The sequence below is a fragment of the Motacilla alba genome, chromosome 5 (assembly GCF_015832195.1).
Source record: "Motacilla alba alba isolate MOTALB_02 chromosome 5, Motacilla_alba_V1.0_pri, whole genome shotgun sequence".
NCBI lineage: Eukaryota > Metazoa > Chordata > Aves > Passeriformes > Motacillidae > Motacilla > Motacilla alba.
In genome coordinates, this window is record NC_052020.1 from 31,262,965 (window position 1) to 31,280,381 (window position 17,417).

General features: G+C 36.9%; 1 protein-coding gene across 2 annotated transcripts in view; it reads right to left on the reverse strand.

Annotated features, from left to right (window-relative positions):
• Positions 1-9,355: 9,355 nt before the first annotated feature.
• The window catches only part of LOC119701531 (neuroendocrine protein 7B2-like), a 43,613-nt gene continuing 35,551 nt past the window's right edge, over positions 9,356-17,417 (reverse strand). For both annotated transcript variants that reach the window (XM_038138299.1, XM_038138298.1), the window contains exons 5-6: positions 16,080-16,133; positions 9,356-12,410 (exon numbers count right to left, since the gene is read on the reverse strand). In XM_038138299.1, coding sequence (XP_037994227.1) covers positions 12,315-12,410; positions 16,080-16,133 — 150 coding nt within the window. In that variant the 3' untranslated portion in view covers positions 9,356-12,314. The remainder of the gene's footprint in view (positions 12,411-16,079; positions 16,134-17,417) is intronic.

The window sequence follows — 17,417 nt, forward strand, 5'->3', positions numbered from 1 at the left end:
ATTCTGAGTTGAATAGTTAAATTTCTCTTAAAATGTACTGGAAAATCAAGTTTAAGACTATGCTTCACATTGGCAAGATTCTGTTTAATTAAGGAATTTTAATCTCTCTATTTGAGTTTTAGAATTAATTTATATATGATGGAGGTTGGAAAATATTTTACTTAATTAAAAAGTAGTATTTTATATTTAGGTTGACAGAACCTCAACTTTTTGACATACAGATATCCATCTGAATGAGAGAAAACTAATTAGGGAAAAGTGCTTATTTTGGGTCTGTTTTTTTGGGTTTTGAAAATGAAGTATTTTAGCTTCTTTACTTTCAAAATCTTGGTTGATCTAGGAATAATTTGAAAATCCTCATAAAGAGGACATTAGAAATCAAAATAATAAATGACTTCAAGAGAAAATCTTTAGGCATCTAAATAATTTAAAAGTCTTGGGTTCTTTTTTGAAAAGTATGATGGTCCTGGTATGCTTGAAAAGCTTTCTTGTTTGGCATATACTGCATGTAGAGTCAGCTTGTGGGCTTGTAGTGATGTCCACACCTAGGAGCCATGGTCACCCACCAGCATTCCACTCAGCTATGTGATGCAGACAGAGAACAAAAATATATTTTCTGGCCTCAAAACACCTACATACATAATACAATCCATATGTGGCTATTTTTCAAAAGCTATTTAGAAAAGCTTATTTTATTAGCATGAAGTTTGATTGCTGAACAAATACAAACTTTTATGCCAAATGAAGAAATATCATATGTCAAGCTAAACTTTTTAAACTCTTTTTCACAATTTTTTGATGTATCTTATGTACTTGATGACTGTAAAAGAATTTGCCAAGAAAATGAAAGTCATAAAATTCCTCTGCCCTCGTGCATTTTGCTTTTTGTTTTTCTTCTGTCTCCTGAAGCTGTAGGAGGTGTTTGCTGACATGCTTTGCTTTCAGGGCACTTCTGAAGCAATGTGATGCGAGAAGTGACTCAGCTAAGCAAACTGAGTTTGTATGAACATCAGAAGCCTTTACAGTCTGGAGCTGTGACAGGGAATTATGAAAAGTGGCATCTGAGGAGCTCAATGTGTTACTTACATACATATTTCACTATATGACAGCCATGAAATATAATTTCCAGTTATGCTGCAAAACTGAAAAACTCCTTTCCCGAACCTTACTGCGTCCCAACATCTTAGACAGATTTCATACACTTTTAACACATGAACAGATATCTTGTGCACAGTTCTGGCAAAATAGTCCCTTTTACTTGTTTCTTGCTGTGATGCAGGGCAGCTTGTTGTGTGATCACCTGTGTTTCGGGGTGTTACCTATGGGGGATTCTGTGCAACACAGTGGAGAACACAGTGTCAGTCTGGAGGGTAAGGTAGGTAGCAGGAAGGCAAGAGATCCAGATAGGCTTTTTTCCTGATTCTGCCACTTATGTCTGTAGTGAAACAAAAAAAAAAAAAGAGAGACAGGAAAACTATTTTATTATGTAAGGAGATTTGCAAAGGGTTTATTTTGGTTTGTTTTGTTGTGGGTTGGTTTGGTTTTGGTTTTTTATTCCATTGCCCTCCTTTCAAAATTGAAATCTTATCTGTTCTTTTTGCTTTTCCTGGCAATAGCCATGTAAAAACAGAATACCAGATTAAAAAAAAAAAAAAAAAAAAAAAAAAAGTAGCTTTGCAGGAATGAAAGAGCTGAAGCTTTTTTTTTTTTTTTGTCTGATTGTCTGAGACAACAACTTAGAATTTCTGCATTTTATAGCTGAGATCCAGTGTCACAAAAAATGCCTGCTATATAACAGGGAGGAAAGAACATCAGTTGCTCCACTTCTCAGAGAGCATACTAATTGAGGTGGGAAGAAACAAAACTCTTCCTCACTGCCATTTTTATTCAGATGGTCTCTCTGTCAAGAACAGGTATGAGGCATAAGTTCACACCCCCCCCCCCCCCCCCTTCATCCTTTACTTTGTTTCAATCACATCAATTTTCTCTTTACTCCATTTCCCCACCTATCAAATGTATAGCAGTAATATATAGTTCCTGCAGTAGAGAACAGAATTTTCAAAGGAATCATTTTGGCCTAAGTCCTTAAAGCTGAATGGGTACCAAACTTGTGAAATAAGCAATTTATAAGAGGAGTTGAGAGTTCAACAAAATCTGGAAAGATGAAACACACCTTTTTTTAACTTTCACATACTTTGTGTCTACGTGCTTGAATACATCCATTTTGAAATTTCTAAATGCTTTTAATAGGGAAGAAGGCCTTTTAACTTCTGTAACTCTCCCCAATAATAAAAAAAAATAAGGATATTTCCAGTGAATATGCCAAGTTTTCACTGTTGTGGACAAAAAAAAAGTTTAAAGGCAGACAAAGAATTGTTTAACCAGTTGTCTTTTCCTAAAAGAAAAAGAATTGCTGGTTGACTTTTATCGTATTTTTCCTATATACATAAATGCAAACTGATAGTTAAGTGCTTTGTAAGAAAGGTGGATTTGTGCACATACTTCATTTTTTTGCTGAAATTAGATTCAGACCTGAATCCTGTAGGGTCTTGCCAGATCCTTCACTTTGTTTTCAGTGGAGCTATTCAGAGTATATTATGTGAAGCACTCACAACAATCCAAGAGACTTGAGTCAGGTGAACCTTGCTAAAAGAAATCATTTATATAGAGCTCTTTCCCCTGTTAAAGAACTTTCTAGTTAGGGTGCATATTAAAATGCTAAACTTTATGGACTTCAGGATTAGAAATACAATAATAATAACAACACACAGAAATAGTCTATTTTTTAAATCTGTATGGTTACCAAAAATTTACTCTTTCAAAAATTGCCAAAAATAAAAAATCGCTTCTGGGGAACGACACACACGAGCCTAAGGCCAAATCTTGTTTTTTTTTATATTTCCAACATCTGCTCTGTTTTGCTTCTTCTGTTTCCTTGTCAGAAGGATCCTGTTTAGCTTGGTTGGCTAAGGGCAGTTGGATATTTATTCATTGATCTCTCATTTCTTGCATTATCTTGAATTCTAATTAGAGTTTTTTCGAGTCCTATTACTTAACTCTCCAAACATAGCTCCAACAGACATCACTTTTCCTTTCTGTAGGGCTGTTCAGAACCATGAAAAAGCTGTCCTATTACATTCTGGGACTAACCACACTGCCCCGCAGTTCTCCACTAGCTGCTTTCATTGGCAGTTTGATTGAATGATTTTTTTCTCCTCCTCACAACATGTGATTTGAAGTGCCTGAAAAAGTGTTAAGTCACTTGATGTTAGGAGAAATTCTGTAAATAGGACTGGGAGCAGTCCTCTAGGTGTTTGTAATTAATCAGGCTCCAAACACTTGGAGCTTTTGGATGCACTTACAAAAAGTCTAAAAATGTAAACAGTTTTCTTTCCCCTCCCCAGGAAGTCTTAATGCACTAAAGACGTAAGTGAAGAAGTGAAATTGCCAGTGATCAAATCAATTACACTTCAGATCAGACTGTGGCAGGGCTTTTTGGTTCTCAACCAGATGGAACTAGACTTCTTGTGAAGGAGGTATTATTATTTCTTGTCAGGGTTTCAAAAGGAACGTAGGAATTCACAGTAAAAAAAATGACTTTTTTTAAAAAATATACTAGAACACTTAGAGGAAAGACTCCTTGGAAGCTGATGTCTCTAAAAGTTATCAGATGCACTAAAAAAAAAATCATCTTAGCCATTTTTTATTCTTCTGATCTGACAAAAGAGCGAACATAAATGAACAGGATATTCTCCTGTGCTGCAAGGCAAAGAAGAAACCCTCATTTTTAATATAGTAAGTTCTTGGATTCAGAGTTTATGGGTTCTTTTGGCTGTGCCTTTCTTATAGGCTGAAGTTTTTACATTAAGAAAGCCATGATGTAAAAACTTACAAGAGACAAAGTACAGTGGTTTTTATCTTGATGCAGTTAGTAATTGAGATAAATCCAGATGAGGGCACGGGCTGTCCTGAGGCAGAAAGCATTTTTTTATCCTGTGGAAATCAGACAGTTTGTTTAGAAAGCCTCTTTGCATTAGGAGGGGAGGTGATGCTGTAATCAGGTGTAACAAAACCACCTTCCCAGGTGGAAAAACCCCCACCATAACCAAATGTGATTTGTTTGTTTCTAACTTAGAGAAGTACTTTGTAAAGCCAAGTACTTCTATGGCTTAGTCTTTGCAATCAAATTATCTGTTTGATTTGGTGTTCAGATCCCTCTTGCTTTGACTAAACTGCCACCAGCTTATGTAAAAGCTTTGAAAAACCCTTCAGTGCTTGGACATGCATATTTTAATAGGGCAAATTCCACCTGAAACCACCTTGAAGAGAATTAGTCATGCTTGTAAGGATAACAAGATTGTGCCTTAACTTCAGTGCTGAAAAGGCTTATAATATGGCATGTCTTGCTGTCAGGAGATGTCATGTTAGGAACACTAACAAGGTCCCGTAGGCTCACTGGAGCTCTTGGTGAGCAAATCCCATACATTACAATGATTGCAAGATTAAATTTGTCACTGGAATGCTAGTAGTGAGTAAGGAAGTGGAGTTTTTAAATGCTTCCTTTTCAACAGATGCAAAATGATCTAAAGATATTTTTGAAGTTACTAGAATAAAGAATGCACGGTCCAGCAAATGAACTCTTGCTAGTTTCCAAGTCTTGCTAAATGTAACATTCTTCCAGGAATTTGGGTAGCAGCTAAATACATCTTTCCTAAAGGAAAAAAAGCAATACATAAAAAGTGAGTGAAAGGAGGCTGGTGGTGTTTCAGGAATCAGAAAAGAGAAGGTGTCTGTCTACCCACTGGAGGTGTTCAAGCCAGCACCTCCAGAGGTGCAGCCTGTTAGCCATGAGGCTGCAGCCTGTTTGTGTGAGACCTGCACCTCCCCTGCTGAAGCAGTTCAGCAATTCAGAAAACAATTCGATCAAGACAAGGAGCCAAAATTAGCCATCTACTCAGGAGGGTGGGGGTGGGTGGTTGGCTTGGTTTTGCCATCTCTTGTATCTTTATCAGGTGTCTGCTTAGCTACCCAAACACTCCTTGAGGACTAGCTAGAGCCCTGTTACTCTGTCCTTCCTTGTGTTCAGCCTGTCATACGAACCACTGGGGTGACAAATCTGTGTTCGTTCTTGATTGCCTTCTCTGGTGTCATTAGAGCTTTGATTATTTTGCCTTAACTCTTACAGACACTTTCCAGTTTTTTAAATTAAACTGTCTGTGTCTGCTGTGGTATTTTGTGCAATGCCTGGTCCTGTAGACATGTGTGAGATGAGCAGTTGCCAGGCTTGCTCCCTCAGGGAATATAGGGGAAGAATTGCCAAGTCTGTGGATTCAGGCTGGGTTTAGGACTGAGATAGGTGTAGAGCTGTGCAGGTTCACTGAGTCTCAAACAGTCCTAGGCATGTATAGGAGTTCAGGCACCTGAGGTGCATTATTACAGGAAAGCATAGCTGTGCATACCCCTTAGCTGCCTGAGGAATCGGGAAAGAGGCAAGGTTTGAGGAGCATGTGCTTGGGCTTTGGTATTTGCATTGGACATAAGTCCAACTGTGGGTACTTAGGTCTTTACTGGAGCCAGTACTTAATGTCTTCATCCATCTTTTAATTGGAAATTATTCCCAGTTTTGTAAACCTCCAGATCAAGAACCTCCAGATGCACAACAAAATAGACACAAAGTGTTTTTTACAAGCAGCTGGTATTTTAGAATAGGTTTATGGAGGCAGTATCTTCAACTTTGTGGACAGTTCTTGTTCTTTTCAAGGCTTAAAGGCTGCTGCTGAGAATGTAAAAACCCAGCACAAAATAGTCAGTGTGGTTAGAAATTAGAAAATAGCTTCAACTACTAATAGATGTATTTTTAACTGAAGGAAATGTGTATCGTTATGGCAGGCAGTATCTTCAACTTTGTGGACAGTTCTTGTTCTTTTCAAGGCTTAAAGGCTGCTGCTGAGAATGTAAAAACCCAGCACAAAATAGTCAGTGTGGTTAGAAATTAGAAAATAGCTTCAACTACTAGTAGATGTATTTTTAACTGAAGGAAATGTGTATCGTTATGGCACATATTGCTTGCCTGCTGGATAACTTCACACTCAAGACACTACCTGAAAAGGAGTCTTCCAAGACACCAAAACTTCAGAGCAGGAGCTGCCAGAAAGGCTGCAGCAAAGCTGGAGACACTGTGGCATTAGCAGGATGAAGCTATAAAGAATCAGAAGCAGGACATACTTTTCTGGTTTTTTACCTGTGCACACATACATTACCCAGGCGTGCACAGAGTCCTCTGTCAGCTCAGTCATGAGGTTTAGGAATTCTACCAATAGCCAGGGTCTATGCATGGACTACGACAGCCGTGCTACTCTGCTGTAACATTGACTTTTAAAGAATTGACTTAAATTCTTCCTTTTTAAAAAAATTTGATCAATGGTTTGTGCAGCATTAAAAATAGGTTTCTTCAAGTGCCATAACACAGCTTTCAAGTCCATAAATCTTACAGCCATTGCATGGCTCGTTGGAATCAAAGTTTTGCAATTCTCTTAGTCACTGTTTGCAGCCTTAAGAAAGGGAAAAAATAACCAGTGAATTATGAGTGCTTCTCTGAATGCATTAACCTGCTCTTTCATGAGTCTGTTTTGTCCATTTAGAAATACAAAATGTCACAGTGTGGTATTTTATATTTCCAGTGTAGAAAGGTGTTCTCTGTTGAGCTGAGGAATCAGAACCGCATTTCCCCATACAGCCACTCTTAGAGAACTTTGGGGCATTAGAATATAGATATTGCACTGAAATAACTGCTAGGTTTTGGTGGTTTTTTTGTGTTTCTCAGAATAAAGAATTAGTTAAAAGATGTCTGAATTCAGCATGAAAGCCATATGCGCTTTCTGTGATCTAGCAGATCAAAAATCCCTGTCATCTGTAATGGAGATCTTCAGTGGTTCCCAGGAAAGTAACACTGTCACATGGTGGTTAGGCTCAGAACAAAGATCTGGAGTAAAAGGAGTCAGTGTTTATACATTTAATGGTCTCTAGCTGAATGACACTGGTTAGGGAAAGAGGGAAAGTTTGAGACTAGTAACAAGTAGCACATTACTTTTTTTCTGTGCTACCTCCTTTGCCTCACTCAGTTTACCATGAAATTCAGCCACTGACTTGCACTACTGTTTTTCTTGGAGAACAGAGTAGGATGAAGAAACAGTGATTATGTAAAAGCCAACCATGCATTGCATTAGGAGTGTGTTTTGGTAACTGGAACTACAGAAGAAAATGAAAAAGAGGTGATTCAGGTCTACCTAATATTTAAGGTCTGAAACTATTCTCAATTCCTACCATGTCTACCTCTGCCCCACATACAAATAGAGACCTCATTAATAAAATGGGATTTTTTAAAGCTCCTTAAGTTCCATTTGGTAATGCTACTGCCATGACACTCGTATTTAATGTTTGTTATACTCCCATGTGTTGAACACATGGTTAGCAGCTCTCCCAACCATCAGGACTCTTGTAATCACAGCAAAGCAGTCATCATCATAAATAAAGCAAACATGACAACTGAAACTACATGTTTCCTTCTCATGGTAAACTAGGATGGCAAACCGGAGCTCAATGCCATTCTTCACCTAATAGCAAAAGGCTTGGGCATGGTAGACCTAGGCCATGAGTGTATTCGGAAAATGGTTCATTTGACCTTTTCATTTTCTTGTATTTGAAAATCTTGGCTTAGTTCCCAATCCTACAGTAGTCAGCCACATTCGTGAGTGATAGGGACCTTCATTGTTGGCATTGTTGGCAATTCCACATCCTTTGCCTACAGTTGATTTTAGTTTTTTATTTATTTTGCATGTAAGCACATCACTGTCAGTGGCTCAGCCCTTCAAGAGAATTTGTTCTTTGCTCATGGCTGGAATCTGCATTGACCCTAGGCATGATAAACTGACAGACATTTTAAGGGACACAGTTATTCTTTATTTCAAAACTACACTTCTTCTTTGAGATAATTCCTGAATATGACTCTTTTTAAAGACTGATGGAGGTAATTGCATGCGTCTAAACAAAACTGAATTTTTAAGTGTGTGCGTGTGTATCCATATGGCAGTGGAGTCAACGTTTTCTGTTGGGTTTTTGTGGTTGCTGTCTTCTCTTTAGGGCATATCACATTGACATCCTGTTTGTATCAAGCATAGCAGAAATATAATTCAATCTAATTGTCAGTTCCATTAGCCTGAAATGTTGGATTCAGGTGTCTCAAAATTGGAGATAATGTCCTCTCCCTGATAGCCTTGATAGCTTCTGGCTTAGATGGAGAGGTGCCTTAAATCCTACAGCTAGTGATACAGCTAGCTAATATCACGTGGAACTGTCCTTTCTTTGGACATCTTAAATTTTCATGGGATTGTGGTAGCATCCTCTGAATCTCTCTACCTTGCCCTTCTCTTTCCATAAATCTGAGTGTGTGATTTCAGAAAACAGGAAAGTTGTTATTAAGGTCTCTGTCCTACAGATCCAGGCATTGTCTATTAGCATCAAAAAATAAGTATGGCATAAAAATTGTATCACAATACAAGTTGGGGTGAGAACTGGTTTAGTGAGCTTACCAGCAAACAGACCAGAAGATTCCAAGTTTGTTTTGGGTTAATGTTGTTATGGGCTTTTTCCAAATAATTTAAATATTCAAAACTTAGTTTTTTGTACACCATGAAAATGAAAACAAAGCCTTTTCAACACTTCCATAGAGCTACTGTTTAGAGGCCTGACTTGAAGGCACGTGTCCTCTTCATCGTGAAAAAGCTCTCTTCTTCCCCAGCCAAAGACATTTGGAAGTGAAGGGGCTTGAGTGTTACTCTGTGACAACAAAACCAAAACCGTGATGGTCTTGGTAGTCATCTTTCTGCCTATGCCTTTCCTCAGTTTAACAGATAAGATAGGCTTCATCACATCACATCACATCACATCACATTTTGATAAAATAAGCTTCAGGTCACATTTACTTGCAGTCCTGGAAGTGACTCTTGGAACTCTCACATCAGAGAAGTAGTACCCAGCTTCTTTGGGTTGCCCCTGAGCTGCTGTGTAGATAGCACCATGGTTTTATTGCATTTGCAATAAATGCAGTAAGTAGAAGTATATCACTATTTCACCTCCTTAGCAATTTTCTTCTGTGGGTTAACATAATTATATTCTTTATTAATGAGTTTATTATTAGACTGTATTATGTTTTAAAAAGTGTATTAATGTGTGTGTGTGTATGCACATGCACCCCCAGAGTAAGTTTTGTGTCACAAATCAAATGCTCCCATCAGTTACACAGTGCTTTTTTTTAAAACTAGAGTCATAAATATTTCTTTACCAGACAAAACCAATGTTTCAGGGCAATACACTTTATTTTGTATAGCTTCCTTCAAGCACATTGTGTTTCTAATGTGTTAGAGGTAATTAACACACTTGCAAATTTTAAAATATTCTAAAAGGTTTTAATTTGATGAAAATTCTAAACAGTATCAATGTACATGCTCCTTAATTCACATGCATTATAAAGGTAAAAGGGCAATTACACCTATGCAGCTATTTACATTCTTGTAAATATTGGTTTGGTGAACTCTGAGTGAGGCGGGATAGTTGGTATCTTTGTTCATTGATTCTGAAAGACCAGCACTGTAATTATTCTGTTTAAAAAACTACATATAGATGTTTGAACTGTTGTTGGAACAGTAGGAGAGACAAGGATTTTTGCTTGGTTTTTTTGTTTGTTTGTTTGTTTTTTTAAATCAGTATGGAACTAGCCAGTCCAGTACCAAAAGACAGCTCTGCCATGAAACTGAAATTAGAGTAATGCAATTCATTATCATGGTGCAATAGCTATATTTTATTAAAATTTCACAATAGTACTGCTGAGTCTTCCTGGTGAAACACTCAAGCTGCCTGATGAACTCAGCAGACAGCTGCTCACCACCACGCACTTGACTTGCTCCAGCAGACAGTTCCTGTAAGACACATCATTGTTTTGTGCAGTGTAAAGATTTTTATTTTTTTCTTTGCTTGTATTTAAGGACAAAAGCAGGTCTGAATTGTGATATTTTTCCTTTGCCTGCACTATGCAGATCTATCATACACAGGAGGGCAGCTTCTCTTGGTGGCATGTGGGCAGCCTGCCAGGTATCCCTGTTCTGGCCAGTTTGCAGTGCTGGACTTCACATCCCCACACAGGGTTGGAGTGACCTCAAGTGCTTCACAAAATTACATGTGGGATTATTGGTACTATTAAGCAAGCAATGCTTCTTTGCCCTTCCCTTTTCAAGCCCCCTATTTACTGTACACACTTCCTTTTATTATGCAATTGTCCTTAAAAAGAGCTTAAAAAATGAAATAAATTGCCATCATGGTTGTTTCATTTTTGTGATTTAAATGGATTTACTGGAGCTATAAGGACAGAATATAACTCAGATTACTTCAGAAGTATCGATGGAACAGTCAAGGATGTGAAGAAACACCAGCTTCTTAGGAATGGCAGTCTGGCCTCCAAATGCCTGGCAGCCTTGTAGCTAGCTCCACCAGTGGCTGGCAGCTGGTTTAGATGGAAGGAATGACCATTTCACACACTCTGGGCCACTGGGCATCAGTAAGTTTTAATATCAGATTTATGCCATGGTATCTATAGACTCTCTGTTGGTTTTGGAGCAATCTTTGTAGCTTTGCAGCTTTCAGTACCTGTGTGAAGACTAAGCAGGAGTGCAGATAAAAAGAGTAAGCTTAAGATGCAGAGAATACAAGTTCTGTCACATGAGCAGCTAGATTGCTTCCATCCTGTTCCAGCCACTGGAAACCAAAGGAGCTCTGTGAGTCATCGAAATTCCTCATTTTTGTGTCTTCGTGAGTATAAACCCCGCTTTATGACATACTATTCATTTTTCTCTTCAAGATTTTTTTTTAAAGGAAATATGATGAAAGACATGGTAGTCCGTTCCAAAATGTTAGAATTTTGCAATCTACCCATATATGGCTTGAAAGGCCCAATTCTCTACATACATAATTTATTACAAATAACTAAGTGGTGGGAGAAAAAAAGCAAATGCCAACAACAGTCATACTTGTGACATCCTGTTAACTTTAATTTTATATAGCTAGGAGCCTTAATTTCTAATTTGTTTTCTTTTTTCTAAGAGATCATTATTTCCCTGTTTCTTTCTATTGGATGGGAAAGGAAACTACTTTTTTTTTCCTCACCATTTCTCTCATGTTATTTGTAATATCAGCTGCAAGCTAATGCTATTTTCCATAATTCCAATGCTCCATTCACATGGCTTGAAGTATTCAGGTGTGTTCTCATCTTTCAGAAAGGGAGAACTCTGGAATATAAATTTCTTCAATCTCCTAGGGGCAAGAAGGCAATTTAAGCTTCCCAGAACAACTTCAAGAGCAATGATAGCCATGAGTGGTATTAAGAGTAGCATATTTTTTCAGAAGATCAACTGTAATGACCTTCATATCCTGGATTTAGATTCAGAGGTTGTTGACACAACCTTATTAACACAGACAAATGTCTCCATCTTTACTTATAATTTAACAACACTATAATGCACAAATGCTGCAGTTACTGAGACAAAGAACAGCAGGGGAGATCAGTTTTCACATAACAGTTCCACTGATAAAGAAGGAGGATGTTCAAGTGCTCAGGAAAGCTGTAGGCATGGAATGATTAAACTAACAGAAAAATATTTCAGTGAATGCAGTCAAAAAGCAGTTCTTTAATTCTTAAATTTGCACAGCAATAACAGAGAGAAATGAGCCTCTAAAATATTTTGGAAAATGTCACTTTGCGAACCTTGTAGATTGCTTAAATGTTTATTAAAATGGACCAAAAGCCAAAATTCTCTGCGTAAAATAAATACTTTGTCTTTGCTAAGTAACAATATTTGTGAACAAAACATAAAACTATAATTTTCATGTGTCAAACATAGTAACATTTAAGATTAAATGTTGGAGTCAGACTTGGCTTTTTTTTTTCATCTTCCTATTTACAAGTTTCTCATTAAGACCATTTACCTCACATTAGCTATCAAAAATGACTCACATTTTTAAAGTTTGCTCCATGACTAAAATAAAAACAACAGAAATATCCTTTTACCATAACTTAACAAAAAGCAGAACCATACTTTTATCATCTAGGAGAACATGCTGTTATAAATACAGCTGTTTTTCATCTACAATTATATAAATAATAAGCATGCTGCCATTCACAAGGATTTTAATAGATGATTATATATAAGCAATATCATGATCTAGAGGAGGATGGCATGATTTTTTATCTTTCATTTTTGCTGTGCTTATTTAGGACTGTTGTCTTCATCTGAAAACTGTGGAACAGACTTCTTTGCTACAACATTATCCAGTCGCTGTCCTTGCAGATAGGGGTTCACATTCTGAAAAAATTTAAAATTATTTAAATTTATTAGAACCAGGGAAACGGATAAACAGTAACTAGGATTAGTGAACATATTTATGTATTTCTTATCTGTCAGATATTTACAGACTTGGGGGAAAATTGCTTCCATGGATTAAATCTAAAAGTAAACCGGTGTTGGTTTTTTGTTTGTTTGGGTTTTTTGTTTTGTTTATTTTGGGTTTTTTGTGCAAGAATTAAATTCAATCCACTGAAAGGAATACAAGTGAAGGAGAACTATCAGAAATATAGAACAATCTCAATTAAACACTGCCTTTTTGCTCCACTTCTTATTTCCTCAGCTCAGCAGAGAAGCAGCAGCTATTCTAATCCCCTAATTCTTGAGGCAGGACAGAACTTGTTAGAGAAGTACAGGTAAGCTTTAGCTTAAATCACTAGCCCCTGATGGACACTGTGCTGGGATACAAACTAGAGACCATAATTCCAGTTTGACCAAAGCCTCTTGTTCAGCCTGTCTCCTCTCCAGGAAACCCCTCCTTGCTTCCTCCCTTGATGCTGAGATAAAACACTGCTGGCAAAGCAGCAGAGCCAAACAAGGTTTTGGCATAGAAAATGGCTCTCGTAGCACTGCCAGAAGAAGGGAATGCTGGAAAGAAGATTCCTGGAGAGGGCTGAACTTCACTTTGCTCCATGCAAGCAGCACAACGTGAGGCTGAAGATGAACAGATCCTGTCTCAAAACTGCTTGGAGATCGTAGATGGAGTAACATAGAAATGCTTGAATTTTATCTATACCAATGGGGTAAAATGTATTTACTGTATTTGTAAAGTGGCAAGCAGTTCAATGGAGCTTCAGTATTAAGTATCATTTACACCTGCTTTCTGGCCTGTTACAGTGTCAGTGTAAGCAAAATTCAAGTGTATATTGTCTTCTTCACATAGATACAGTCAAAAATTCTAGCATGAAGGTTTTTTGATGCTAATAAAAAGTGTTTGCCTAAGGACAAACTTCAGAGGAATGTAAATTTTCCAGTATCTCCTGATTCTTGTCAGGCTGACTGTGTGTCAGAAATTACTTTTCTTGAGACATTTCTGTGCTTCCTTCACCAAAACTTAGGAGTTTTAAAAAATAATAAAAAAAAAGCATTCATAATGGGCATGAAATATTTATTTTCAGCTATCCCAAGTATTTGTCAAATCTCTGGAAAACATTTGGGGTTTATCTGTCTTCAAGTTTATGCCCTTGGGTTTCTCCAGATTTGTGGATGCTATCATTAATACTTAGTCATAGCACAGAGCAGCCCTTTTGCTTACTTCTGTTGGGTTTTGGGTGTTTTGCCTGCTGCAAGTGAAAACTTAAAAATATTAAGAACCAGAAATGAATGTGGAAAAATCTTTGAAAATAAACTAACTCCAATGCTTTAAGTTGTTAGAAATAAGACATATGTAAATGATTTGTTTGTGTTTGTTTAAAGAAGTTCTGTTTAATGTTAATTTAGTGAAATTCAACTGTTGCATAAACTTCTAGGAATTATTTGAAGATTCCTAGGAAGATTAATTGGTCTTTTTTTTTGGAATGGTACTTGCTTGCTACTTTTTGAAATAAAGTTGAAGAGAATGAGACTACATAAAATCTTGAATCCTTCTTAACCAACAAAAGAAAACACAAAATATAATGCAAAATAGTTTGGCTGATTTGACTGAAATATGTTTAATCCCATGCAGCTGTGCAGAATTCAAAGTAATGGGAGCTCCCGAGCACCTCTGTACACAGCTCTGAGCCCACAGCAACTTAGTGATCACAGAACTGGTCCTGACACTTCTGCATGGGGCTGTCTGCAAGCACAGACACTTTAAAAAGGGGAGAACTGCTAGTTAAAATTAGGTGTCACTGCAAACCTCCTTGTCTTGCAGTGCAAGTGCTGCAGAGGAACGAGCACAGCAGCACGCGGCGAACACAAGCCTTTGCTACAGACACCGATACGCGTACGCATGCTGGCACGTGTGCCTATAGAGGCACTTAGAAATACATGAAATACACATGTGCTCAGAAGATGTGGTTTTCTAGACTCCAGTAGTGCCTCTGTGACTATTTCACTACAGCCCTGGATAGACACAGCAGGGTTACTACACACACTGTAACACACGACTTGTTTTAACCTCAGATGGGGACGTTCAGATGCAAAAAAATCAATCTCTTGCCAGATCCCAAAACTGTGTCTGTGAAGAAAGGCATGGAGGAGAGGCAGGGAGCACAGAAGGCAGGAGGGGAATCCAGTGGACTTCTTGATTTCTAGAAAAACACACTCTGCTGCTGACAGTTCTAGGTTACTCTTCTGTTGATAAAGTGGAGATTCTGAATTGTTCATTAAATCATTAGTAATCATTACAGAATTACCCTAAAATAATTTAAATTCTAATGAATTTACCATTTTCCTAGCACATGTTAGTGCTAGGAAAATAAGTATGCTCATTTTATAAGTCTGTAAAGCAATTTACCTTCAAAATTCTAGGCTACCCCTGGCCACTTAACTGTCAAGTGTCTCCAGCTAGTACTTCTTTTGTCTCCAATTGTGTCAGTCAGATCACAGAAAGAAAATGTTCTTTTTTCTTTTTTCTCCCTCATGTATATGTTGCATGAATTCCACTTTAACATGCTGTTCTAGCTATTAATAAATATTCTGCTGAACTATTTCCAGAGTAAATTCCACTTAAAAATTAAAGTCAGGTGACTACCATTTTTACTTTTCAACTAACAAACTCAAAAATCAAATTTAAGCATGAGGCAGGTACTAAGCTCAGGTCAGATCATTAACTTATGGTTGAAATGCCAACTGCCAGTGATGTCCGAATCAGGAAAAAAATCAACTCATCTTCTCCCTTTCTAGCAAAGACCTAAAGTTTGAGAGCTAATAAATAAATAATCTTCGCTTATGCTTGTTATTTTAAATTATATTTGCTTCATTTACAATTTATATTTACTTCATTTAAAATGTGCTGTCATTCTGGCAGAGAGCTAGACTTTTCTTTTTTGTAAAAAAAATAAACAGCAGCAAAGCTGAAGATGTTGACTCTTACTGAAAGTGATTTTTTTTTTTTTTATTAAAGAAAGGCTGAGACTACCAAAAAAGAGAGAGTTTGAGGCAGACTGTGCAGAATCTCTCTGTGTGGGTTGCCTTGTTACAGGAGCAGAACAATGAGAATCATTTCATCTTTGTCTTTCAAGCAAGTGGGACAGAGAGACAGGAGTTTCATGTGAGGTAGATCAGATAAAAAAACACCTCTAGTGTTATTTACACCCAAAAAAAAAAATTCACACACATAGATAGTGGTAATTAAATTCACTAATATTTTTAGTAGGAAATTTCAAATTCTGTTTTAGAGATATTTAAATAATTTAAAATGGTTTTAAGCAAATAGGATCAATTTTAAAAGACAGACAATACGAGGTTTTATAATGTTCTACACTTAAATGTATCTTCTGAAAGTAAGAGTCAATTTTGAGAAATAAGTCTTGAACCCAGTGTTCAGTCCTTAAGCTGGCTATAGCAGTTTATCACAGAGTCCCTGACACCTAATCTAAAGTATAATACAAATGCATTAGACTATCTCTTCATTTCAACAACATGGTTTTAATTTTTATTAGGTCTCTAGATTATATAGGAGCTATGAAATATTCCGATAGTTACCCTCTTTCTTCTTTTTTGGCCACCATTGATTTTCTCAAAGAGTAAACTCTTGCTCTGGAAAGGAAAAAAAAAAACAACACAGCCATCAAATCCATACACTCTTCTTTTAAAAATATTACTTCTGCTATTAAATATTATCAAGTCTAGAGGAGTGTGTAGTTTAATGGGAGAAATGAACCACAAATAAATATTTGTGTATTCCTACTAAGATTTGCAGTTCTTCAGGAACAGTCAAAGCCTCACCAACAAATTAAAAGCCAGTAATTTTCCACTATATTATGCCTTGTGTTCAGGCAATAAGGACTTCAAGTATGTGCTGTATAGTCTGGACGTTCTCCATCATGTGATACATGGTTTGTTTTTGGTTTGGTTTTTTTTTATTTTAAAAGAAAAAGCAGAAGGAAAAAGAAAAATAAGAATGTGAGGGAGAAGAAGCAGGAGTCCTGCCTCTGGTATATCTTTCTATACATTTGAGGTGACACAAGAACAGGAGCAAAAAAAATTTGCTTTACAAGGGATTTTCTAATTCCTTTTAAAAACAGAAATAGGCGTCATTCCTACTGTTTTGTTGTCTTTGCTTATTCCCTTCCAGATATCAACACTTCCCAGTGCAAAGTTCTGCTGAAAGGAGTTCAGCGCCAACTCTTCCTTTGTTTAAGTAGTGCCCTCAATAAAGCTTTTAAAAACCATTTGGTCTATAACATTTTTAACAGCAAACCTTTTAAAAACTGCCAGAAACATCTTGGCAGAAGAGAAAGTTATGATGATGAGAAAAGAAAATGAAAAAAAAAAAACCAACACAAAAAACCCCCTCTGACCATAGTTTACATAAGTGCATCCACATATTGTTGTATTTCTTATAAGTAGTGAATTCTAATAAAGTCTGGAATAACACACACATGTTCAACACATTTTGTTTCTATTCTATGTTATGAAGAAAACCAAAACCAAACCCTAACCTGAAAATGGAAGGAGAGAAGAATTACATGTATAAAAGCAAAAGTCTGTATAAACAAGGCCATTAATTCTGCTATAAACAACTGACCTAACATTGATTATATAAATAGAAAGTGTAATTCTAGCACGAGACAAATTCACCAAACACATCTAACTCTCTCTGCAGCCTTGATATGAGAAAAAACAAACATTTTCAAGTGTTACAATGAAATCTGCCAAAATTGTCTGTTTTGTACTTCTTGTGTTCATTAAACCTCAAATTCACAAGGCCTATCTCTTGTCCAACCTCAGTTATTTTGTCTGAGTTGTTCCAAAAGGGAACAGAGATGAAGTTGGCCAAGGAGGACATTCTTGGCTAGTCATTTATGCGAGCTCACTTCA